This window comes from Hylobates moloch, unplaced genomic scaffold, assembly GCF_009828535.3.
Source record: "Hylobates moloch isolate HMO894 unplaced genomic scaffold, HMol_V3 SCAFFOLD_13, whole genome shotgun sequence".
Lineage (NCBI taxonomy): Eukaryota > Metazoa > Chordata > Mammalia > Primates > Hylobatidae > Hylobates > Hylobates moloch.
The window spans coordinates 48,189,295-48,215,296 of NW_026652288.1; the positions used below are offsets into that span (position 1 = coordinate 48,189,295).

General features: G+C 43.8%; 1 protein-coding gene across 2 annotated transcripts; it reads left to right on the plus strand.

Moving 5' to 3' along the window:
- The first annotated feature begins 227 nt into the window (after positions 1-227).
- Positions 228-21,563, plus strand: PRIM1 (DNA primase subunit 1). Of its 2 annotated transcripts, none has more exons than XM_032173337.2 (13): positions 228-430; positions 1,737-1,894; positions 5,900-6,006; positions 6,078-6,151; positions 6,737-6,873; positions 8,738-8,796; positions 9,751-9,860; positions 11,009-11,100; positions 11,266-11,407; positions 13,781-13,850; positions 14,624-14,715; positions 18,906-19,004; positions 21,404-21,563. In XM_032173337.2, the coding sequence occupies exons 1-13, from the start codon at positions 328-330 to the stop codon at positions 21,421-21,423; spliced, it is 1,263 nt and encodes a 420-aa protein (XP_032029228.1). In that variant the 5' UTR covers positions 228-327; the 3' UTR covers positions 21,424-21,563. The 2 variants fall into 2 exon arrangements, with proteins under 2 accessions (XP_032029228.1, XP_058282274.1); XM_058426291.1 differs by lacking the exon at positions 21,404-21,563 and adding an exon at positions 21,134-21,361.
- Positions 21,564-26,002: the final 4,439 nt, after the last annotated feature.

Here is a 26,002-nt window from a genome sequence, read left to right on the forward strand (position 1 = left end):
TTACTTCATCTTAATAACCTAAATCAATATGGTATAGGTGTCACATTTCCGGAGAAGATCCTCTTCCCGGAATGGACGCGGCCTTCTGCCCACAAGAGCGGTGGCCCTAGTGCCCGAACGCGTGGGCAGAGCGTCAACTGCTGCGTCTCCCGCAGCCCCCGCCCGCACCAAGTGGGAACTACAATTCCCGGCGGCCCCGGCCGACTGCGGGCCGCCGGGGCAGACAGCCGACCTTGGCCCTAAGCGCCTGCGCAGTCGCGGGGCCGCCGGCCGTGTTGTTCCCGCCAATTCCTGTGGTAGCCCTTAACGTGTCGAGTTCCGCGCTCAATGGAGACGTTTGACCCCACCGAGCTGCCCGAGCTGCTTAAACTTTATTACCGGAGGCTCTTTCCCTACTCTCAGTACTATCGCTGGCTCAACTACGGCGGAGGTGATGGAGGCGAGGAATGGGTTCGGGAGCGGAGTGTGAGGAGGTTGGAGGCGGGGTGTCCTTAGAATGACAATATGAAGCGCCTTCTGTGCGCCAGGCTTTGTGCCGCGCGCCTTCATTTGCTCTCTTGAGCCCGCCCCACCACTTTCTAGGTGTAAATGGGCCGAGAGAGGATATAATAAGCCAGCCTGCGGCCACGCGGTTAAAAAAAAAAAAAAACACACAGAGCCGCCGCTCCTATCTCTGCGTGGTCAGGCTCACATTAGGTGCCCCGTTTACCTGCAGCGGTGCCCAGGGGGTTACTGGGGCGTAGCGTGAAGCTGCAGAGGCATGGTTTGCATCAGGAGCGGAAGAGCCTCTCTCAGAGGAAGAGAAATACTTTATTCCTTGCAGCTGAATTTATTAGTGCGAATCGAGGAGAGGGGGATGGCATTACATATTTAAAATATTTATGCATCTGTTTCGTCTTTTGTACCTTTCCCTAGCAAATACGGAATGGTAACTGCTTTCAAATTAGGGACTAGGTCATGTGGATTTTGTTTTGTTTTTCTTTTACATCTACCACGGTGTTGAGCATAGGGGGCTCATTAAAAACATCTCGGGCAGGCCGGGCGTGGTGGCTCACGCCTGTAATCCCAGCACTTTGGGAGGCCGAGGCGGGCGGATCATGAGGTCAGGAGATCGAGACCATCCTGGCTAACACGGTGAGACCCCGTTTCTACTAAAAAAATACAAAAAATTAGCTGGGCGCGGTGGCGGGCGCCTGTAGTCCCAGCTACTCGGGAGGCTGAGGCAGGAAAATGGCGTGAACCCGGGAGGCGGAGCTTGCAGTGAGCCGAGACTGCGCCACTGCACTCCAGCCTGGGCAAAAGAGCGAGATTCTGTCTCAAAAAAAACAAAAAACAAAAAAACATCTCGGGCCGAGTGCCGTGACTCACGCCTGTAATCCCAGCACTTTGGAAAGCCGAGGAGGACGGATTACCTGAGGTCAAGAATTCGAGACCAGCCTGGCCAACATGGTGAAACCCCGTCTCTACAAAAAATACAAAAATTATCGGGCATAGTGGGTCGCGTGCCTGTAGTCCCAGCTACAGCCTCTGGAGGCTTAGGTGGTAGGATCCCTTGAACCCGGGAGGCGGAGGTTGCAATGAGCCTGTATCGAGCCACTGCACTCCAGTCTGGGCGACAGAGCAGGAAGCAAGCAAGATTCCCTCACCGAAAAAAAAACTTCTCATTGGCTAAAATTATAATGCCCTGAGCCAAATAAAGTAGCAAATTAACTTTAAAATGTACATTTATTTTGCAGTGATAAAGAATTACTTTCAACACCGTGAATTTTCATTCACATTGAAAGATGATATTTACATTCGGTATCAATCCTTCAACAACCAGAGTGATCTGGAAAAGGAGATGCAGAAAATGAATCCATACAAGATTGATATAGGCGCAGTATATTCCCACAGAGTAAGAAATCTTTTTTTAATGTATTTTGTTGTTTTATTTTGTAAACCAAGAATGGGTTGATTCCTCTTGCGTTTGAAGATTAAATTTTTAGAGTTTATTCTAAATGAAAAGCCACTTTTTAATTGTTTGGCAAGTGATTAATCCTTTTTTGTTCTTTGACATTCCACATTACTGATGAAATCATTTGGGAGTGAATTGGTTGCATTTTTACTAGAACAAAAAAATTGAGTATCTAGCTACTAGGAAGAGGAAGTCGACATGATTTAAGAAAGGGAAATAATTAGCCGGGCGTGGTGGTACGTGCCTGTAATCCCAGCTACTAAGGAGGCTGAGGCAGGAGAATCGCTTGAACCCGGGAGGTGGAGTTTGCAGTGAGCTGAGATCGCGCCATTGCACTCCAGTCTGGGCGACAGAGCGAGACTTGGCCTCAAAAAAAAAAAAAAAACAAAAAGGGAAATAAAAGAGAATTACATTCTCTCCCACCATGGAAGTTATTCTTTTTTTCTTTTAATTGTTTATTTTTATTGAGGTCAAATATACATATAAAATTTATTATCTTTACCACGTTTAAGTGTACAGTTCAGTCATAATAAACATTTATATTCTTTTTTCCTTCATACCCCTGGAGTTATTCTTGATTCCTTTCTTTGTCACATTCCCATACCCATTCTATTAGGAAATCCCTTTGGCTCTACCATAAGTATATCTAAAATCCAGCCACTGCTACCAGTGCTACCAACATTATCATCTCATCTGAATTACTGTAAAAACCTCCTAACCGTTTGCCCTTGTAGAATCTAGAGTCCATTCTCAATACAGAAGCTAGAGTGATCCTTTTAAAACAACTCAGAATCTGTGATTCCTCTGCTCAAAACATTCTCTGGTGGCTGCTCATTTCACTGACTAAAAGTCCTTCTCTCCGCCTTATTCATTCCTGCCACACTGACCCTTGCTCAAGCTGTTTCCACTGCCTAAAACCCATTTCTATACTTGGTTCTTCCCCTCACCTCCTTCAAATCTTTGCTCAAATAGCACCTGCTCAGTGAGGTCTACTACAACCTGCCACTCCTCCCACCCCCTGCCACTGGTATATTCTAAGTACCCTAGAAGAGTGCCTGGCAAGAGAGAGTACACTATAAATATTTGTTGAGTGAATGAACAAACCAAAATTGCCCTTCTTCCCCTTCTCAAATATACACACTGGTTGGTGGAGGGAATACATACATAGCATAATAGCTTTTATGTGGAGTTTTTCATATGTTATATAACTTGTTTCTTATATCAGTCCTCATTGTTTTTACAAAGGAGGAAACAGGCCCAGAGAACTTGAATAGTTTGCACAAGCTCACACACAATTTCTAAATGATAGAGCTGGCACTTAAACCCAGGGTTTCTGACTCTAAATCCCAGACCTGTCTCTCATCATCAAAGTAAGGGGAGAAGAGGTAATAAAAGGCAGGCAGAAAAAAATACTTTGGAGTTGTTTTACTTCCCCTTTATAGGTTGAGAATAAAACTGAAAATGAACTTCTAAGAAAGGTTAGGGTGCCACTCTCTACTTCCTTCTTAATTACTCAAGGGAGAAAACGTCTCATTTTTTTCTTGGGCCAACACAGAAGCATCTATAGACCTTTATTTTTGTGTTTTGTTTTGTGATTTTTATCAGTTGTGTATGCACATGGTTTACAAAATCAAGTACTTCTATTTGGCTTTTAAAAAATCTGCTACCAGGCTGAGCCGGTGGTTCACGCCTGTAATTCTAGCACTTTGAGAGGCTGAGGCGAGCAGATAACTTGAGGTCAGGAGTTCAAGACCAGCCTGGCCAACATGGTGAAGCCGTGTCTCTACCAAAAAATACAAAAACAGCCAGGTGTGGTGGCACATGCCTATAGTCCCAGCTACTCTGGAGGCTGAGGCAGGAGAATTGCTTGAACCCGGTAGGTGGAGGTTGCAGTGGGTCAAGATCACGCCACTGCACTCCAGCCTGGGCGACAGAGTGAGACCCTGTCTAAAAAAAATTCTGCTACCCTTCCCCCTCATTTTTTGCTACCCAGAAGCAACCACTTTCTTTCTTTTTTTTTTTGAGATGGAGTCTAGCTCTCTTGCCCAGGCTGGAGTGCAGTGACTCGTCTCAGCTCACTGCAATTTCCGCCTCCCGGTTTCAAGCGATTCTCCCACCTCAGCTTCCCGGGTAGCTGGGATTATAGGCGCACACCACCACACTTGTCTAATTTTTGTGTTTTTTAGTAGAGGCGGGGTTTTGCCATGTTGGCCAGGCTGGTCACGAACTCCTGACCTCAAGTGATCCACCCGCCTTGGCCTCCCAAAGTGCTGGGATTACAAACATGAGCTACCACACCCGGACCCAGAAGCAACCACTTTCTTTTAGCTAAATCTTTTTTTTTTTTTTTTTTGAGACAGAGTCTCGCTGTGTCACTGAGGCTGGAATGCAGTGGCATGATCTCGGCTCACTGCAGCCTCCGCCTCCCGGGTTCAAGCGATTCTCCTGCCTTAGCCTCCCAAGTAGCTGGGATTACAGGTGTGTGCCACCACGCCTGGCTAATTTTTTGTATTTTTAGTAGAGACAGAGTTTCACCATGTTAGCCAGGTTGGTCTCGATCTCCTGACCTCGTGATCTGCCCACCTCTGCCTCCCAAAGTGCTGGGATTACAGGCGTGAGCCACTGTGCCTAGCCCTGATCAGATTATTTAGAGAGGAATCTTCTAGCTTCCTGCCTGAGTTGGTAGTGGAAGAGTACAGAAGTGGGTGGAAAGGGCTGGGTCTTAACATTCCACATATAAATGTCTAATTATTCCCCTAATATCAGTTCGTAATATCAATACAACACACTCTTCAATTGTACTTGTTGTCCAAGTCCAGAGACCTTCTGTTTTATGCTCTCCAGAAAATAATTCAGGTGTTTTCTGCCAGGGAAATGAAAGAGCAGTCACCTACCTCTGCAAGCTAAGTGTACGAATCTGGGGAGCTAACTGCTTCTTAACTATGCTTTGAACCAATCCTCCTTTTCTTTTTCCTTCAGTCAAGGGTGGCCTTAAAAAATCTTCCTGTTTTTCATCTTAACTTCACCACTAAACACGCACTTACTCATTCCAGCAATATCTGGTATCACCTATCCCTGAGCCTTTTGGGAGTTCTGAGGTATAAATTGGGTTGCGCCTCTTACCGTTCCTGACAGCCTAAGATTTAGTTTTTATGAATCTCCTGAGTTATCACTCCCTTCTGACTTACAGTTATAAAAACTTATGGTGGTATTACCCTCTGAGGTTCTTTTTTATGAGATAGAGTCTCGCTCTGTCACCCAGGCTGGAGTGCAGTGGCATGATCTTGACTCACAGCAACTTCCACCTTCCGGGTTCAATGATTCTCCTGCTTCAGCCTCCCAAGTAGCTGGGACTACAGGCGTATGCCATCACACCCGGCTAATTTTTGTATCTTTAGTAGGGAGACAGAGTTTCACCATATTGGCCAGGCTAGTTTTGAACTCCTGACCTCAAGTGATCTGCCCGCCTCAGCCTCCCAAAGTGCTGGGATTACAGGCATGAGCCACCGTGCCCAGCCTCTCATAGCCTCTTTATAATAAAGTCTCAATTCAAACTAACTGGGGAGATCTTTTTGAATTATTGAAAAATTTTAAATATTTGTATGTATAGTAACAAGTAAAGGTTCTTAAAACACCTTGCAATAGGCCATTATTTGTATATGTTCTCTTGTCAGAAAACTAAAAACAGCTTTATTATCCTTATTGACCAACAAACATTTATGATGGATATGTATTCGTTAAACCCTGCTTTAAGTTGGTGAAAGTTAACACTCTCATCAATTGTATATGTGTGAGATCCAAAATAATGAACTTTCACTGCCATAAAGTTGGCATTATATAGTCTCTTTATTTCTCTTTGGCAACTTTTTCCATATGTGTAGAAAATAAGCAGATTTAGCAATGTGGCAGCTCTTATAGAAACTGATCAATATTTTGTATTTGTAGCCCAATCAACACAATACAGTGAAGCTGGGAGCTTTCCAGGCTCAGGAAAAAGAACTGGTATTTGACATTGACATGACAGACTATGACGATGTGAGGAGATGTTGTAGGTGAGCACTGTGTGTCTTGCTGTTAGGGTGGGTGATATCACTGACAATGAGTAATGATGACTCTGCTCTAGTTCTGCAGACATATGTCCTAAGTGCTGGACCCTCATGATAATGGCCATACGCATCATTGACAGAGCATTGAAGGGCAAGTATCAGCAGTTTCTGAATAGGGTCAAGTGTAAGAATCGGTTTTCCTCTGACTACTATTAGTCTCTGTATTTTGTGATCAAATCTCATTAATGTCTTTTTTTTTTTGAGACGGAGTCTCGCTCTCAGCCAGGCTGGAGTGCAGTGGTGCGATGTCGGCTCACTGCTACCTCTGCCTCCTGGGTTCCAGTGATTCTCCTGCCTCAGCCTCCTGAGTAGCTGGTACTACAGGCACACACCACCACGCCCAGCTAATTTTTGTATTTTTAGTAGAGGCAGCATTTCACCATGTTGGTCAGGCTGGTCTCGAACTCCTGACCTCGTGATCCGCCCACCTCACTCCTGACCTCGTGATCCGCCCACCTCGGCCTCCCAAAGTGCTGGGATTACAGGCGTGAGCTACCACGCCCAGCCTAATAAAATAATTTTTTAAAAAAGAAAGAAATTCCCAGCAGAGAGACCAGGATGGGTAAAGAGATGAAGCAAGAACATGGGGAGCACAGGAAATAACAAGTAATTTAATATATATTAATTAAGGAGTTTATAGATTTGTTTTAAAACCTATTATTTCTCTCCTCCCCAGAGGACTTTGGATTTAAGCATCGTCTCTGGGTATATTCTGGAAGGAGAGGTGTTCATTGTTGGGTCTGTGATGAATCAGTTAGAAAATTGTCTTCTGCAGTACGTTCTGGGATAGTTGAGTATTTGAGCCTTGTAAAGGTAAGGTCCTCTTAATTCTAATTTGCATTGCTTTAGTTTCTAGATGTTACTAAGCCTGATATGTTTACTGTTAAAGAAAATGAAACTATCTTTTTTTTTTTTTTTTTTTTGAGATGGACTCTCACTCTGTTGCCCAGGCTGGACTGCAGTGGCACAATCTTGGCTCACTGCAAGCTCCGCCTCCTGGGTCCAAGCAATTCTCCTGCCTCAGCCTCCCGAGTAGCTGGGACTACAGGCTCCCGCCACTGTGCCCAGCTAAATTTTGTATTTTTAGTAAAGACAGATTTCGCCATGTTGGCCAGGCTGGCCTAGAACTGCTGGCCTCAGGTGATTCACCCACCTCAGCCTCCAAAAGTTCTGGGATTACAGGCATGAGCCACCGCACTGGCCTAAAACTATCTTTAATAGCATTCACATTGCAGAGTAAATGATCTTACCAATAGATCATTTAAAGTCATAGTAGCTACATGTTTTAAGATATTTCATTTTATTTTGCTATAAATATATTCCTTTGTGGCATATGTAAAATAATAGATAAAATAGATTTATTATATATAAAATAATAGAACATGTTAAAGTTTGGATTTGGTTTTTTTTTTTTTTTTTTTTTTTTTGAGACATCGTCTCACCCTGTCACCCAGGCTGGAGTACAGTAACGTGACCACAGCTCACTGCAGCCTTGACCTCCTGGTCTCAAGTGACCCTTCTACCTCAGCCTCCTGAGTAGCTGGGACTAAAGGCATGTGCCACCATGCCCAGCCAATTTTTTAATTTTTTTGCAGAAACAAGGTCTCACTATATTGCCCAGGCTGTTCTTGAACTCCTAAACTCAAACTATCCTCCCATCTCGGGCTCCCAAAATGCTGAGATTACAGGTGTGAGCCACTGCATCCAGTCTACGATTGAGACAGATCCTGTTACCAGGCTGGATCAGGCACAAATTTGGTCACCACAACTCATGTCCCGTCAGCCTCCCAGGTAGCTGGGATTACAGGCACTTGCCACCACGCCCGGCTAATTTTTGTATTTAGCCAGGTGTGTTGGCAAATGGAAACAGGGTTTCATCATATTGGTCAGGCTGGTCTCGAACTCCTGACCTCAGGTGATCTGCCCACCTCAGCCTCTCAAAGTGCTGGGATTACAGGTGTGAGCCACTGCGTCCAGCCCTAGAAATGTTTTAATTATAATTATGCATCACTTAACAATAAGGATACGTCCTGAGAAATACATCACTTTGCAAAAGTCATAGAGTATACTTACACAGACCCAGATGGTATAGCCTACTATACATCTAGGCTATATGGTATAACCTATTGCTCCTAGGCTACAACCTGTATAGCATGTTACTGTACTCAATACTGTAGGCAATTGTAACACAATGATAGGTATTGATGTAGCTAAACATACTTAAACATAGAAAAGTCACAGTAAAAATACAGTCTTGCAATCTTATGGGACCCACCATCTTTTTCTTTTTTTTTTTTTTTTTTTTTTGAGATGGAGTCTCGCTCTTGTTACCCTGGCTGGAGTGCAATGATGCGATCTCGGCTCACTGCAACCTCTGCCTCCCGAGTTCAAGCGACTCTCCTGCCTCAGCCTCCCGAGTAGCTAGGATTACAGGCATGCGCCACCATGCCCAGCTAATTTTTTGTATTTTTAATAGAGGTGGGATTCAGGCTGGTCTTGAACTCCTGACCTCAGGTGATCCACCCACCTCAGCCTCCCAAAATGCTGGGATTACAGGTGTGAGCCACCGCACCCACCATCTTATATGCAGTCCATCATGACTAAAATGTCATTATGCTGCACATGACTGTATTTATATTGTATACCTGAAGTTCTTTTTTAATGATTTATTTTTCAGGGTGGTCAAGACGTTAAAAAGAAAGTTCACCTAAGTGAAAAAATTCACCCTTTTATCAGGTCTGTTGGAAAAGTCTCCATGCACTTTAAGGTGTCTGATTTACCGGCATGTGCCTTTAGAGTTACCTTGCTATCAATTTTCACTGCTGGGTAGCATTTTATAATAATAATAGCTGTGGTTAATTGAGTGCCTATTTTATGCTGCAGTATTCCTAAAAGGTGCTTTACAGATGTTTTCGTTGCTCTTCACAAAAACCCCACAAGAGACTTGATGGTATCTCCATTTATAGATAAGGAAAATGAGTTTGAGAGAGATTTTATAATGAGCTTGGCATCACACGACAAGTTAGTTGTTAAATTTAGGATTCATGCCCTGGTCTGCCTGACTCCAAAGCCCACTCCAATGCCTTTTCCACTGAATTCACTACTTCTCTAGGATAGCGGAAAAAGCCTTATATTAGGAGTAAAAATTCCTATTCTGCCACTTACTATGATCTTGATAAAATATTGCTGCCTCCATTTCCTTATCTCTATGATGGGGAGAACAACATGCACTCTACCTGTCTCACAGTTGTATCAGTGATTAAGTGAAAGAGTAAATGTGATGCATATTTGTAAACTGCAAACATTATATAATTGTTGAGATATTAATACAAGCAATTCACAGTGGAAAGTGTAGGCTGCATCCCACATTCTACTACTGATGTATTATGGTGTCCTGGGTTGGTTACTTTCTACCCTTATTGCGTATATTAACCTTCTAAGTTGTGAGGTTTAAAAAGTAAACATTTCTTGTATACCCATTCTGTGCCAAGTTCTATGCCAGGTTCTTTTCCCTTAAAGTGTCTCATTTAATTATCAACACTGCAAAGGGTAGTATTCCCATTTTACCTAGTTAAGTTCTAAAAATGTCATGAAAATAATCAGCAGTTTTCCCCACAATGGCAGCAATACCTATGTGGCATATGTATTACTAATAGTGTTGGGACTCTGTTGTTACTGTTGTTCTTACAGAAAATCTATAAACATAATAAAAAAATACTTTGAAGAATATGCCTTGGTTAATCAAGATATTCTCGAAAATAAAGAAAGCTGGGATAAGATTTTAGCCCTTGTTCCTGAAAATATCCTTTCCCGTGATCATTTCTGTGTGAGCTGGTTGTTTTGATCTGTGATATTATAAATGTTAGACATGTCTGCTTGTAAGTTCTCATACTTATAAGTTTAATCTTTTTTACACAAAATATCTCCTGTATTTCTGGATTTTAGTATCTCTGGTCTGGAACATAATAAAAAATGGGGCCATGTTGCAAATCAGTTTTCTCATTTTGGAAGTTGGTCCTAGAATTAACAGCTAAAGAATGGTGAATTACATAGTCAAAATACATGCAGACCAGGGAAAACTTTACATCATACCTTATAGTTATTTTGGCATTTTTCTGTTATATCATCACTGTATTTTTACAGGGGAAGATTTCAATGATACAACTGGTGTTGGTTTGGTTTGGGTTTTTTGTTTTTTGTTTTTTTTTTTTTTTTTTAAGACAGAGTCTTACTCTGTTGCCCAGGCTGGAGTGTGCAGTGGTACGATCTTGGCTTACTGCAACCTCCGCCTCCCAGGTTCAAACAATTCTCCTGCCTCAGCCTCCCAAATAGCTGGGACTACAGGCGCGCACCACCACGCCCAGCTAATTTTTGTGTTTTTAGTAGAGACGGGGTCTCACCATGTCGGCCAAGCTGGTCTCAAATGATCCACCCACCTCAGCCTCCCAAAATATTGGGAATACAGGCGTGAGCCACTGTGCCCGGCCGGATACAGCTGTTGAGTTTAACATTTGTGGGGTGGGTTGTTTTTTTGTTGAGATGGAGTCTCACTCTGTCGCCCAGGCTGTAGCGCAGTGGCACAATCTCGGCTCACTGCAACCTTCACCTTGCAGGTTTAAGCAATTTTCCTGCCTCAGCCTCCAGAGTAGCTAGGATTACAGATGTGCACCACCATGCCCTGCTGATTTTTCTATTTTTAGTAGAGATGGGGTTTCACCATGTTGACCAGGCTGGTCTCGAACTCCTGACCTCACGTGATCCACTCACCTCAGCCTCCCAAAGTGCTGGGAGTACAGGCATGAGCCACCACGCCCAGTCAACATTTATATTTCAAGAAATGTTAACTACTTTCTGAATATTTATAAGATACTCTTGTGGTAATACATACTTAAAACTAAATTGTTCATTGACGTTCCCTAAATGAGTCTGTTCCTTAATGACCCATCACCAATTCATGATGAACTTCAACAAAACTTCCAAAAGTCTCACAATTCACTTCAGCGTTGGGAGCACTTGAAGAAAGTAGCCAGCAGATGCCAGGTATATGCCACTGAAATCTGTATTACAGATATAATAATGCAATTCTTAAATTGATTGTTTTGCCTAGTCAGTTAAAGATGGTTGAAGATCATTTTTTTAACTTTCTTTAAAGAAATCCTCAACAGTTCCTACTGATCCTCATGTTGGCCTTGTATCTGCTTTTAGAATAACATCAAAAATGACAAATATGGACCCTGGCTGGAGTGGGAGATTATGCTCCAGTATTGTTTTCCACGGCTGGATATCAATGTCAGCAAAGGAATCAATCATCTACTGAAGAGCCCTTTTAGTGTTCATCCTAAAACAGGTACTACACAAGGAAATTAAGGAAAACTAAAAGAAAAATGAGTTACTATTGGCTTTAGTAAGCATGGCATTAGGTCTGAATATATATAATGTCTATGATTTAAAGGTAGAAGAATTGCTCTGTCACCTAATACTTAAGTCAGTTAAGTAGCTACCAGATGAGTTTCTACTATGTAACTGTTTTTCAGTTGGGTTTCTGAGGTTCCATATTAGATTTGGAGAGGACCATCAAAATCTTAGGACAACAGCTCTCATTGTACAGATGAGAGAACAGTGGCCCAAGATGTAACTTATCCAAGGTCATAAAAAAAAAATTGTGTGTGACCGTATGTGGTGGCTTGCTCCTGTAATCCCAGCACTTGAGGAGGGCAAGGTGGTCAAATCACTTGAGCCCCAGAGTCTAACACCAGCCTAGGCCACATGTCTAAACCCCCTTTCTACAAAAAATACAAAAATTAGCTAGATGTGGTGGTGCATGCCTGTAGTTCCAGCTACTCAAAAGGCTTAGGCAGAAGGATCACTTGAGCCTGGGAAGTTGAGGCTGCAGTGAGCTGTGATGGTGCCACTGCTCTCCAGCCTGGGCGACAGAGTGAGACCCTGTCTCACAAAAAAAAAGAAAAAAAGAAAGAAATGAAATGAACTCTACTCCTAGCACTGACAAAAACAAAAAAAAATTTTTTTTTTCGAGAAAGAGTCTCACTCTGTCACCCAGGCTGGAGTGCACTGGTGCAATCTCAGCTCACTGATCAGCTCAAGTGATCCTTCTGCTTCAGCCTCCTGAGTAGCTGGTACTACAGGCACGTGCTACCACAGCCAGCTAATATTTTGTAGACAGGGTTTTGCCATGTTGCCCAGGTTGATCTCGAACTCTTGAGCTCAAGCTATTCACCCGCCCCAGTCTCGCAAAGTGCTGGGATTACAGACAAGAGCCACTGCACCCAGCCTCATTATGTCATTTTTGAGATGTGTTAAATTCTATATGGTATCCTAGGGGCGTATTATAAAAGAGTAGAGGAATTTCTATTTTATTTCCTAAATGCTTTTTAAAGGTGTCTGACATGTGGGTATCTGTATTGATCTCAAATAAACCAAGCCAATGTAAATATAATAGTTTCATCTATTTTGTTCTATTTTTAGGACTCACTAACTCTGAGATTGTTCTGAACTTAAATATGGAATATTTAAATATACTTTATTTCTAAATATAGAAATAAAAGTAGGGATAAGAGCAATTGGGAAATAGTTCAACAGTCTTCACATTTGCTTTTTGGTTTTTGTTTTTGTTTTTTTTCTTTCTTTTTTTTTCGAGACAGAGTCCCACTCTGTCACCCAGGCTGGAGTGCAGTAGTGCGATCTTGGCTCACTGCAGCCTCTGCCTTCCAGGTTCAAGCAGTTCTCTGCCTCACCCTCCCAAGTAGCTGGGATTACAGGTACCCGCCACCACACCCGGCTAATTTTTGTATTTTCAGTAGAGACGGGGTTTCACCATCTTGGCCAGGCTGGTCTTGAACTCCTGACCTCGTGATCCACCCTCCTCAACCTCCCAAAGTGCTGGGATTACAGGCGTGAGCCACTGCACCTGGCCGGTTTTTTAAAGAGAAATAAAAGGCATGCTGGACATGGTCATTCACACCTGTAATCTCAGCAACTCAGGAGGCTGAGGCAAGAGGATTGTTTGAAGCCAGGAGTTCTGGGCAACATAGTGAGACCCCAACTCAACAAAAATTGAAAAACTGGCCAGGCCAGGTGCAGTAGCTCACGTCTATAATCCTAGCACTTTGGGAGACAACTGAGGTGGGAGGATCACTTGAGCCCAGGACATCAAGCCTGCAGTGAGCTATGACCATGCTACTGTACTCTAGCATGGGTGACAAAGTGAGGCATTAACTCTAAAAAAGAGTAAGGGCACAGCTAATGTGAAAGTAATTTATATTTCTAAATACTCTTCTTAACAGGTAAGTTTAACCCTTTGTCTAAGCCTTAAATAAAAATTTTAGGCCGGGCGCGGTGGCTCACGCTTGTAATCCCAGCACTTTGGGAGGCCGAGGCGGGCGGATCACGAGGTCAGGAGATCGAGACCACGGTGAAACCCCGTCTCTACTAAAAATACAAAAAAATTAGCCGGGCGTGGTGGCGGGTGCCTGTAGTCCCAGCTACTTGGAGAGGCTGAGGCAGGAGAATGGCGTGAACCCGGGAGGCGGAGCTTGCAGTGAGCCGAGATTGCGCCACTGCACTCCAGCCCGGGCAACAGAGCGAGACTCCGTCTCAAAAAAAAAAAAAAAAAAAAAAAATTTCACCAAAAAATAACTTATAGGAGATGCCTATAATGATTTATAGTCCACAATCATCAGTTTATAACTTTTGTGTCTTACAGGTCGCATATCTGTGCCTATTGATTTGCAGAAAGTGGACCAGTTTGATCCATTTACTGTTCCGACCATAAGGTATGTTTCAGATCATTGATCACTCCTTGTTTGTAATTGTTGTTCTGAATTTTAAATAAATTGGATTAGCCTCCTTAGAGAAGTAGTTGCATGGGAATGGTATATTTGGTTATGGAAACCAAATAAGGTTCAAAGGTTAGATGACGATGCCCTAATAGAACAATACAAGATTTTCACCTGCTGTTACGTAAGAAAAAGATTTTAAGATCAAGTAAATTTAGGAAATTCTGACTTAAACAGATTAAAAGTATTTTTTACTACAGTATTTCACAGTCTTTCATATGATAATATGCATGAAAAACTCCAAGAAGAGATCATGGTGTTTAGAATATCCGAAATTTAGTTGGCCACATAATTTTTTTATAGTAAATTTTATGGGATTCACATGCTATTATACACTGGATAATGCTGACCGGAAACCAACATTAAACTTCTCTTGTTCGTGGTGAGGCGCTGTGGCTCATGCCTGTAATCCCAACACTTTGGGAGGGCAAAGCGGGTGGATCACAAGGTCAAGAGATCGAGACCATCCTGGCCAACGTGGTGGGACCCTGTCTCTACTAAAAATACAAAAATTAGCTGGGCTTGGTGGCACACGCCTGTAGTCCCAGCTACTTGGGAGGCTGAGGCATAAGAATCACTTGAACCTGGGAGGCAGAGGTTGCAGTGAGCCAAGATCACACCACTGCACTCCAGCCTGGCAACAGAGCAGGATTCCGTCTCAAAAACAAAAAAACAAAAACAAAAAAATTCTCTTCTTCTGTTACTTGCAGCTTCATCTGCCGTGAATTGGATGCCATTTCCACTAACGAAGAGGAAGAAGTGGAGAATGAAGCTGAATCTGATGTCAAACACAGAACCAGAGGTAAGATAATATTCTGAAGCTTCACTTTAATACAGGTTTTTATATAGATATCCATCTGTCACTCTAGTAATTAATTCTCTGATTCAGCCAGAATGGATCAGCATTTGTCCTGGAACTGCATACAATGTTTGTGTCCTTTCTTCAACAGCAGCCCAAGTGGTGTTACTGAATCCAGTCTGATTCAACACATATTTCCTAAGTAACTTCTAATGCTAGGATCTATATTGTAAGATTAAACTATCAATAAGTATGAATAATCAGTCTCTGAGATTCACCACCTATTTATTTAACAACTATTATATATGCAGTACTTTTGTTCTTTGTTTCTGATGCATATAGGTGGGTTTTATGGTAAACGTATGTCTAAACTGTTTACCAAGTTGTATATTCAAGAATTTGAAGAAGCTGGCTGGGCGCGGTGGCTCACGCCTGTAATCCCGGCTCTTTGGGAGGCCGAGGCAGGCAGATCACTTGAGGTCAGGAGTTCAAGACCAGCCTGGCCAACATGGTGAAACCCCATCTCTGCTAAATATACAAAAATCAACCAGGTGTGGTGGAGGGCACCTGTAATCCCAGCTACTTGGGAAGCTGAGTCAGGAGAATCGCTTGAACACGGGAGGCAGAGGTTGCAGTGAGCCGAGATTGTGCCACTGCACTCCAGCCTGGGTGGCAGAGGGAGACTGTCTCAAACAAACAAACAAAAAAAATAATTTGAACAAGCTAAGGAATTTCTAAATCTTCCTGCCAATGGAAGGCAAATCTAACACCTAAGAGATACTGCAGGCCAGGTGCGATGGCTGACACCTGTAATCCCAGCACTTTGGGAGGCCCAGGTGGGTTGATCACCTGAGGTCCTGAGTTCGAGACCAGCCTGATAAACATGGAGAAACCCCGTCTATCCTAAAAATACAAAATTAGCCAGGTGTGGTAGCACATGCCTGTAATCCCAGCTGCTCGGAAGGCAGAGGCAGGAGAATCGCTTGAACTCAGGAGGTGGAGGTTGCGGTGAGCAAAGATTGCGCCATTGCACTCCAGCCTGGGCAACAAGAGAAAACTCCGTCTCAAAAAAAAAAAAAAAAGATGCTGCATAGCAGCGCAGCACTCCCCAACCTTTTTGGCATCAGGGATGGGTTTTGTGGAAGACAATTTTTGCACGGACTGCAAAGAGATGGGGAGGAGTTGGGGATGGTTCCAGGATGAAACTTTTTTTACCTCAGATCATCGGGCATTAGATTCTGATAAGGAGTGCGCAACCTAGATCCCTCACATGCGCAGTTCACAATAGGGTTCATGCTCCTATGAGAATTTAGTGCTTCTGCTGATCTAACACAAGGCAGAGCTCAGGTGGTAATGCTTACTGCTCACCTCACACCTGTAATCCCAGCACTTTGGGAGGCCAAGGCAAGAGGAGCCTAGGAGTTTGAGACCACCCTGGGCAACACAGAGACACCCTGTCTCTCCAAAAAAAAAAATTAGCTAGACATGCTGGCATGCACCTGTCGTCTCAGCTACTCAAGAGGCTGTTTGAGCCCAGGAGGTTAAGGCTGCAGTAAGCCTTGACCACACCACTGTACTCCAGCCTGTCAGAGAGAGACCTTGTCTCAAAATAAAAATTATGTGGCTGGGCACGGTAGCTCATGCCTGTAATCCCAGCACTCTGGGAGGTCAAGGTGGGTGGATCACCTGAGGTCAGGAGTTCGGGACCAGCCTGGCCAACGTGGTTAAACCCCATCTCTACTAAAAATACAAAAATTAGCCAGGCATGGTGGCGCACACCTGCAGTCCCAGCTATTCAGGAGGCTGAGGCACAGGAATCGCTTGAGCCCGGGAGGCAGAGGTTGCAGTGAGCTGAGGTTGCGCCACTGCACTCCAGCCTGGGAAACAGAGTGAGACTTCGTCTCAAAAAAAAAAAAGTATAATTTCTTTCTTACTCTTTTTAAAGAACTATTATGAGGATTCTTAATTCCATGCAAACATAGGATACTACTAAAATCCAAATTTTATGTGAAACTCCTTTCTTATTCTCAATCATATTTTCCCATTGGGTATCATTATAGGTTATGTAATTAAATGGATGAATAAATTTTTTTTTTTTTTTTTTTAAGAGAAAGAGTCTTACTCTGTCACCCAGGCTGGTGTGCAGTGGTGCAATCTCAGCTCATTGCAACCTCTGCCTGCTGGTGTGCAGTGGTGCAATCTCAGCTTATTGCAACCTCCGCCTCCTGGGTTCAAGCGATTCTCCTGCCTCAGCCTCCTGAGTAGCTGGAGTTACAGGTGCCTGCCACCAGGTGCAGCTAATTTTTGTATTTTTAGTAGAGACAGGGTTTCTCCATGTTAGTCAGGCTGGTCTCGAACTCACGACCTCAGGTAATCCACCTGCCTTGGCCTCCCAAAGTGCTGGGATTACAGGCATGAGCCACTGCACCCTGCCTATATTAAATTTTTTGTTGTGTACATTTTTTAAACTATTTTATAAATCAATACTTAATGCAGGCCAGGCATAGTGGCTCATGCCTGTAATCCCAACACTTTGGGAGGCTGAGGCGGGTGGATCACCTGAGGTCAGGAGTTCAAGACGAGCCTGGCCAACATGGCAAAACCCCGTCTTTACTAAAAATACAAAAATTAGCTGGGCGTTGTGGCAGACACCTATAATCCCAGCTACTCAGGAGGCTGAGGCAGAAGAATCACTTGGACCCGGGAGGTGGAGGTTGCAATAAGCCGAGATTACCCCACTGCACTCCAGCCTGGGAGACAGAGCGAGACTCCATCTCAAAAAAAAAACAAAGAATACTCAATGTAAAAACTTCTAATAATCTCCAAAAGGGCATGACCCGAGCCTGAGCAACACAAGACCTTGTCTCTACTAAAAATAAAAAATTAGCCAGCTGTGGTGGCACTCCCTGTGTCCCAGCCACTTGGGAGGCTGAGGTGGGAGGATCATTTAAGCCAGGGAAGTCAAAGCTGCAGTGAGCTGCAATTGCACCACTGCATTCTAGCCTGGGCAAAAAAGCAAGACAGTGTCTCAAAAATAAGGCATGAGGCCGGGCACGGTGGCTCACACCTGTAATCCCAGCACTTTGGGAGGCTGAGGCGGGTGGATCATGAGGTCAAGAGATCAAAACCATCCTGGACAGCATGGTGAAACCCCGTCTCTACTAAAAATACAAAAACTTAGCCGGGCATGGTGGCACACACCTATAGTCCCAGCTACTCAGGAGGCTGAGGCAGGAGAATCGCTTAAACCCGGGAGGTGGAGTTGCGGTGAGCCAAGATTGCACAACTGCATACCAGCCTGGCAACAGAGCGAGACTCAAAAATAAAGGCATGGGCTGGGCGCAGTGGCTCACGCCTGTAATCTCAGCACTTTGGGAGGCCAAAGCGGGTGAATCATGAGTTCAGGAGTTTGAGACCAGCCTGGCCAGCATGGTGAAACCCCGTCTCTACTAAAAATACAAAAAATTAGCACGGCGTGGTGGCGGGCACCTGTAATCCCAGCTAGTCGGGAGGCTGAGGTAGGAGAATTGCTTGAACCCGGGAGGCGGAAGTTGCAGTAAGCCGAGATCGCACCATTGCACTCCAGCCTGGGCAACAGAGTGAGACTCTGTCTCAAAAAAAAAAAAAAAAAAAAAATATATATATATATATATATATAAATATAAAAGACTTGTATGAAAGAGAGTATCATATATCTCAATTTTTATTACATGCAAAAATAATATTTTAGCTGGGCATGGTGGCATGTGTCTGTAATCCCAGCACTTTCAGAGGCCGAGGCTGGGAGATCACTTGAGCTCAGGAGTTCAAGACCAGCCTGAGCAACAGAGTGAAACCTCGTCTCTACAAATACCAAAAAAAAAAAAAAATTGGTTGGGCATGGTGGTACATGCCTGTAGTTATAGCTACTCAGGAAGCAGAGATGGGAGGATCCCTTGAGCCCAGTAGATCAAGGCTGCAGTGAGCCAAGACGGAACCACTGTACTTCAGTCTGCATGACAGAGTGCAATCCTGTCTCAATAATAATAATTTCACCTTTTTTAATGTGACTAATATAGTATTTAAAAGTATGTATGTTTCTCTCGTATTTCAGTTGGGCAGCCCTAGAGAATTCTTATAAGAAACTTAGTTGTGTTTTCATGTTATTCTTGCTGCCAGTATGCTAATTATAATGTACATTCTTCATAATTTAGATTATAAGAAGACCAGTCTAGCACCTTATGTGAAAGTTTTTGAACATTTTCTTGAAAACCTGGATAAATCCCGAAAAGGAGAACTTCTTAAGAAGAGTGGTAAGACTCTATGCCTTTCCCCTCTATCTAGTTAGATCTTAGTAGAAATGAGCAATTTTTGAGTTCTAGTCTTTTTTTGCCTTCCTCCCAAAATTTACAGATTTATCTTACTATCCTTAATGTTTTGGAAATGAGGTTCCTTAATTCAATTTAACACATAGTTATTAAACACATTCTAAGTATCAGGTCTATAAGGGAGACAAAGATGAATTAACATCATGCCTCCTTGCCCTTAAGAAGTACTAACTTGGCCAGGCACAGTGGCTCACGCCTGTAATCCCAGCACTTTGGGAGACCAAGGCAGTTGGATCACTTGAGGTCAGGAGTTCGAGACCAGCCTGGCCAACATGGTGAAACCCTGTTTCTACTAAAAATTTAAAAATTTAGCTGGGCGTGGTGGCAGGCACCTGTAATCCCAGCTACTCAGGAGGCCAAGACATGAGAATCACTTGAACCGGGGAGGCGGAGGTTGCAGTGAGCTGAGATCGCACCATCGCACTCCAGCCTGGGCAACAGAGCAAGACTCCATCTCAAAAAAAAAAAAGAAGTACTAACTTAATACAAAAAAACAAAAGTACAAAATGCTAAGAAAGAGATTTTATCTGATGGACTCTGAGATTTCATATGAAAATGGTAGTAACTGAACTCCTTTCAGTGTAGCCGCTGTAAGAATTCTAATCCCTAGCCGGGTGCAGTGGCTCACACCTGTAATCCCAGCACTTTGGGATGCTGAGGCAGGTGGATCGCCTGAGGTCAGTTCAAAACAAGCCTGGCCAACATAGTAAAACCCCATCTCTACTAAAAATACAAAAAATTAGCTGGACGTGGTGGTGGGAGCCTGTAATCCCAGCTACTAGGGAGGCTGAGGCAGGAGAATCACTTGAACCCAGGAGGCAGAGGTTGCAGTGAACTGAAATTGTGCCATTGCACTCCAGCCTGGGCAACAAGAGCAAAACTCCATCTCAAAAAAAAAAAACCCTAGGCCAGACACAGTGGCTCACACCTGTAATGCTAGCACTTTGGGAGGCCAAAGCAGGTGGATCACCTGAGGTCAGGAGTTCAAGACCAGCCTGGCCAACACGGTGAAACCACATCTCTACTAAAAATACAAAAATTAGCCACGCGTGGTATTGTGCGCCTGTAATCCCAGCTACTTGGGAGGCTGAGGCAGGAGAATCTCTTGAAGCCGGGAGGTGGAGGTTGCAGTGAGCCAAGATCGCGCCATTGCACTCCAGCCTGGGCAACAGAGCAAGACACTATCTCAAAAAAAAAAAAAAAAATTCTAATCCCTAATGCCAATATACTATACTATAAGGTATGAGAAGGATTTCCACAAGCAGAAATTTGATAAGATAAGGGTATGGAGGTGGAAAAAGGCCTAGGGTTGTTCATTCTTGAAGAAACAGCAAGAGCACAGACAGACAGGAAAGCATCCAGTTACTGTGGAAGCCATCAAGTAGTACAGCTAATCTAGTAAACGGTGTGTCCAGAAGTGATGGGCTATAAATCCAAAGAAGCAAACTGAATGGCCTTGAATTCCAAGCTTAGGTGTTTGGGCTTGGTTTTTGGGCTTAATAGGAAGCTTTTAAAAGTTCTGAGGAAGGGAATGCCATGATTTGTAGTTTTTATCTAGAAAGATAAATCTGGGCAAGGCAGGGACTAGAATAGAGCCCAAGAGGCCAACTGAGCTATTGCCACTACAACAGTAGCGCTGGAGATCTCCAAAAGGTGCAAATACTGGAACCATCCTTGAGACTTGCTAATGATTCAGAAGTGAAGAGATGAAAGATGGAAGGGAAAATGTTATAGAAGCCAGGGGAAAGAAAAGTGCAAGATTATCAGGTGTCAGGTACAGTAGGAAACTAATAAAATCCTGCTGCATATAATAACTGGAAAGAAACAAAGAGGATAGCAGGTCAAATGAAGGGTACTCTAAATGAGAGACATACGAGCATACGCATAAGCCAATAGGAAAAAAATCAGCAGATTGAATATTATTCAAGAGATGAAGGATACTCTAGAAAACTGTGACAATGTTATAGCAATACAAATTATCTTGCCACTTCATTTTTTATTTAAATATGTGATAGTTTAAGCAGTAGTGCCTAAGATAATGCTCTACTCAGTAGACACTCGTATATGTGATTATTGGATGAACAATGACTGAGCTTGGAAAGCCTGGTTGAAGCTGCCATTGCAACTGGCCGTATTAAGTCCTTTGTATCCTCACTGTTCCATACTAGCTCAGCCTATAATGCGGACTTCAGCAAATGTGTAAGCAAATCTTTGTGCATGATGTGTGTTAAATAGAAGCATTAGGCAAAAAAGAATGTAAAAATAAATGGGCTTTGTTTTGTTTTCCTTTGCTGTTCTTCCATATATTATCTATTCTATTTTAGATTTACAAAAAGATTTCTGAAGACAGAGCTCCTCAAACCATTGTGGATATCTTCTGCCTTCAACCACAGATCAAATGCTTCAAGAGCCATTTAATAAATACGGCAGAACTATGTATGTGTCTTAAAACTCAAAGTAAATTTTCCTTTACTTGAGAAATAATTTATGTTGAACGATTTCCTGGCCAGGTGCAGTGGCTCACGCCCATAATCCCAGCACTTTGGGAGGCCCAGGCAGGCGGATCACCTGAAGTCAGTAGTTTGAGACTAGCCTGGCCAACATGGCGAAACCCCCGTCTCTACTAAAACTATAAAAATCAGTCGGGTGTGGTGGTGCATACAGTAATCCTAGCTACTCGGGAGGCTGAGGCAGAATTGCTCAAACCCAGGAGACAGTGGTTGCAGTGAGCCGGGATGACAGCCACTGGGCGACAGAGCGAGACTCCATCTCAAAAAAGAAACAAAACAAAACAAAAAGAAGTAAGATTTCCTGAGACGACCAAAGGAGAGTGTCAAGGTTCCTGGAAGGAGAAATAAAAGGTGGCATAAGTGGATTGCAGATAATTTTATAAAATTTAATATTATACAAGGATAATTCTAAGGCTTCTGATATAAATACCCAGTTCTACTAGTTGCCATATATAGAGGTAAGTGAGCAGTAATAGGACTGTCAGCTCACTTGATACATCATATGTTTGGGTGAATGATGGTTTTGTCCTTAAGTTTTAGACATTTAATTATATCTAGAGGGACAGGCACAGTGGCTCATACCTGTAATCCCAACACTTTGGGAGGCCAAGACAGGCAGATCACTTGAGGCCAGTTCTTTTTTTTTTTTTTTTTTTTTTTGAGATGGAGTCTTGCTCTGTCGCCCGGGCTGGAGTGCAGTAGCACAATCTTGGCTCACTGCAAGCTCTACCTCCCGGGCTCACGCCATTCTCCTGCCTCAGACTCCCAAATAGCTGAGACTACAGGTGCCCGCCACCATACCCGGCTAATTTTTTTTTGTATTTTTAGTAGAGACGGGGTTTCACTGTTAGCCAGGATGGTCTCGATCTCCTGACCTCGCGATCTGCCTGTCTCGGCCTCCCAAAGTGCTGGGATTACAGGTGTGAGCCACCACGCCCGACTGAGGCCAGGAGTTCAAGACCAGCCTAGCCAATATAGTGAAACCCGGTCTTCACTAAAAATACAAGAAAATTAGCCAGGTGTGGTGGCTGGCACCTGTAATCCCAGCTACTAAGGAGGCTGAGGCAAGAGAATCGCCTGAACGCAGGAGGTGGAGGTTACAGTGAGCTGAGATCACGCCACTGCACTCCATCCTGAGCAACATAAATAAAAATTATAAAATAAATAAAACGTATTACACTTGTGAAAATACTTGGGACTTTTTATATATCTAGGTACTTCAATTTTTAAAGTTTGATTTTGTGAGATGGGTTCTAATGTGTCCGATTTCTCTTGCCCTGTTTTACAACTAATCTAAACAAAACAGTCATTCTAGTTTATATTCTGTCTTCCGAGAAACATCTAGAAGCAAGCTGTCAGGCTGGTGCTTTTAATGACAATGAAAATTTTCCTTCCTTTGCATTTCCTTTAACATTGTTTCCTCTACAATCAATCTTTTCTTATCTTCTGGTTGATATGAAACAGACTCTATAATGCAGTCAACACATTGATTCCTTGACCTATATTTTAAGAAAGTTCCTGCTGGGTGCGGTGGCTCACACCTATAATCCCAGCACTTTGGGAGGCCAAGGCGGGTGTATCACTTGAGGTCAGGAATTTCAGACCAGCCTGACCAGCATGGTGAAACTCCATCTCTACTAAAAATACAGACCTGGTGATGCACGCCTATAATCCCAGCCACTTGAACCTGGGAGGCAGAGGTTGCAGTGAGCCGAGATTGCACCACTGCACTCCAGCCTGGGCAATAAGAGTGAAACTCCGTCTTAAAAAAAGGAAAATTCCTCGTTGTTTGGTTTTTTTCGTTTATTTGTTTTTGAGCCAGAGTCTCACTCTGTCGTCCAGGCTGGAGTGCAGTGGGGCAATCTGCCTCCCTGCAACCTCCACCTCCCAGCTTCAAGCAGTTCTCCTGCCTCAGCTTCCCAAGTAGCTGGGACTACAGGTGCACACCGCCACACCCGGCTGATTTTTTGTATTTTTAGTAGAGACAGGTTTTCACCATGTTGCCCAGGCTGGTGTCGAACTCCTGAGCTCGGGCAATCCACCTGCCTTGGCCTCCCAGGCGTGAGCCACCTCACCTGGCCCAAAAATTCTTCATTATTTGAGCTTATGTGTACTATAGGTTATTAAGTCTTCAGGTTCTAGAAACAGTGGGTCGATTAAAACTCCAGAATACAAAATTATTAGAGACTCATTAGTCGAGAACTAATCAGTAAAGAACTCAGAAGGAGAGTGGAAAGACTGGTATGCGTTTAAAAAGAGACTTTTTTTGAGACAGTCTCGTTCTGCCGCCCAGGCTGGAGTGCAGTGGCGCCATCTCGGCTCACTGCAAGCTCCGCCTCCCAGGTTCACGCCATTCTCCTGTCTCAGCCTCCTGAGTAGCTGGGACTACAGGTGCGTGCCATCATACCCAGCTAACTTTTTGTATTTTTAGTAGAGACGGGGGTTTCACCATGTTAGCCAGGATGGTCTCGATCTCCTGACTTCGTGATCCACCTGCCTCGGCCTCCCAAAGTGCTGGGATTACAGGCGTGAGCCACTGCGCCCGGCCTCAAAAAGAGACGTTTTAAGCTTTCATTATCGTTTTATAAATATGTCTAGCATTAAAGTGCTTTAACTCCTGGGCTCAAGGGATCCTTGTGCCTCAGCTTCTGGAGTAGCTGGGACTACAGGTATGCGCCACCTTGCCAGGCTTATGTTTTATTTTGTTGTGGAGACAGGGTCTTGCCATCTTACCCAGGCTGGCTTCTAATTCCTGGGTTAAGCAGTTCACCTGCCTTGGCCTCCCAAACTGCTGAGATTACAGGTGTGAGCCACGGCGCCCAGCCAATGTTTAGTTCTTAAAGACAGCAAAAATATACCCAAGGACTACTGACTTCCCCTTTTCTTGATTTGCCAATTCAGTAACTTATTAGAACTGTAGAAACAAAGGGGGCACAGAATGCCGGGCGCGGTGGCTCACGCTTGTAATCCCAGCACTTTGGGAGGCCAAGGCGGGTGGATCACAAGGCCAGGAGATCAAGACCATCCTGAAAAACACGGTGAAACCCCGCGTCTACTAAAAATACAAAAAAATTAGCCGGGCTTGGTGGCGGGCGCCTGTAGTCCCAGCTACTCGGGAGGCTGAGGCAGGAGAATGGTGTGAACCCGGGAGGCGGAGCTTGCAGTGAGCCGAGATTGCACCACTGCACTCCAGCCTGGGCGACAGAGCGAGACTCGGTCTCGGAAAAAAAAAAAAAAAAAGGGCACAGAAATTGCTTCTATCTTCAAAATTGCCAACTTAAGAAAAACACTAGCCGGGTGTGGTGGCTCACACCTGTAATCCCAGCATTTTAGGAGGCCGAGTGGGCAGATCACTTGAGGCCAGGAGTTCAAGACCAGCCTGGGCAACATGGCAAAACCCCGTCTCTACAAAAAATACAAAAATTAACCGGGTGTGGTGGCGTGCGCCTGTAGTCCCAGCTACTGGGGAGGCTGAGGTGGGAGAATCGTTTAAGCCCAGGAGGCGGAGGCTGCAGTGAGCCATAATCACCCCACTGTACTCCAGCCTGGGCAACAGAGCCAGACCCTGTCTCAAAAAAAAAAAAAAGGAAAAAAAAATACATCCTTCCTTGGCTAGTCATTACTACAGAGAGAGGAAAAAGTAAGTGGGCTTGCTGGGGAAGAAAGAAAAATTGTCAATATGTAGTTTTGTCTAAGGAGATTGGCTATTTCTGGTCCTTCTGAAAGTAAATGGACTAAAGGACTGCATTGAAAATCTTCCAGATCATGTATTTATTAGGTAGAAATTGATTATATCTACAATTTAATAGTAACAAACTTTTTAAGTTTTATATAAAGATTACATGGGATAATTTTATGAGATAGACTGTTTCTTTTTCCTTCCAATTAGAGTGTGAGAGAGAGTGTGTGTGTGTGTGTGTGTGTGTGTGTGTGTGTGTGTGTATACACAGACTAATTTAATCTTACAAACAATCCTATCAAGTAGCTACTATTTTTCCCATTTTACAGATCAGGAAACTGAGGTGAATATATATATAGGTTAATTGCCTAAACTGACCTAATAGATTCAGACAAAGGAGTCTTATTTCAGAGTCTGTCTTTAATGACTCCACAATATTGCCTCTCCTATTTGAGGAGGATTTGAGAATTTCCCATTCCTGGTAAACCCCACTATCTCACTTAATTCTAATTCACCGGCCGGGCGCGGTGGCTCACGCTTGTAATCCCAGCACTTTGGGAGGCCGAGGCGGGCGGATCACGAGGTCAGGAGATCGAGACCACGGTGAAACCCCGTCTCTATTAAAAATACAAAAAATTAGCCGGGCGTGGTGGCGGGCGCCTGTAGTCCCAGCTACTCGGAGAGGCTGAGGCAGGAGAATGGCGTGAACCCGGGAGGCGGAGCTTGCAGTGAGC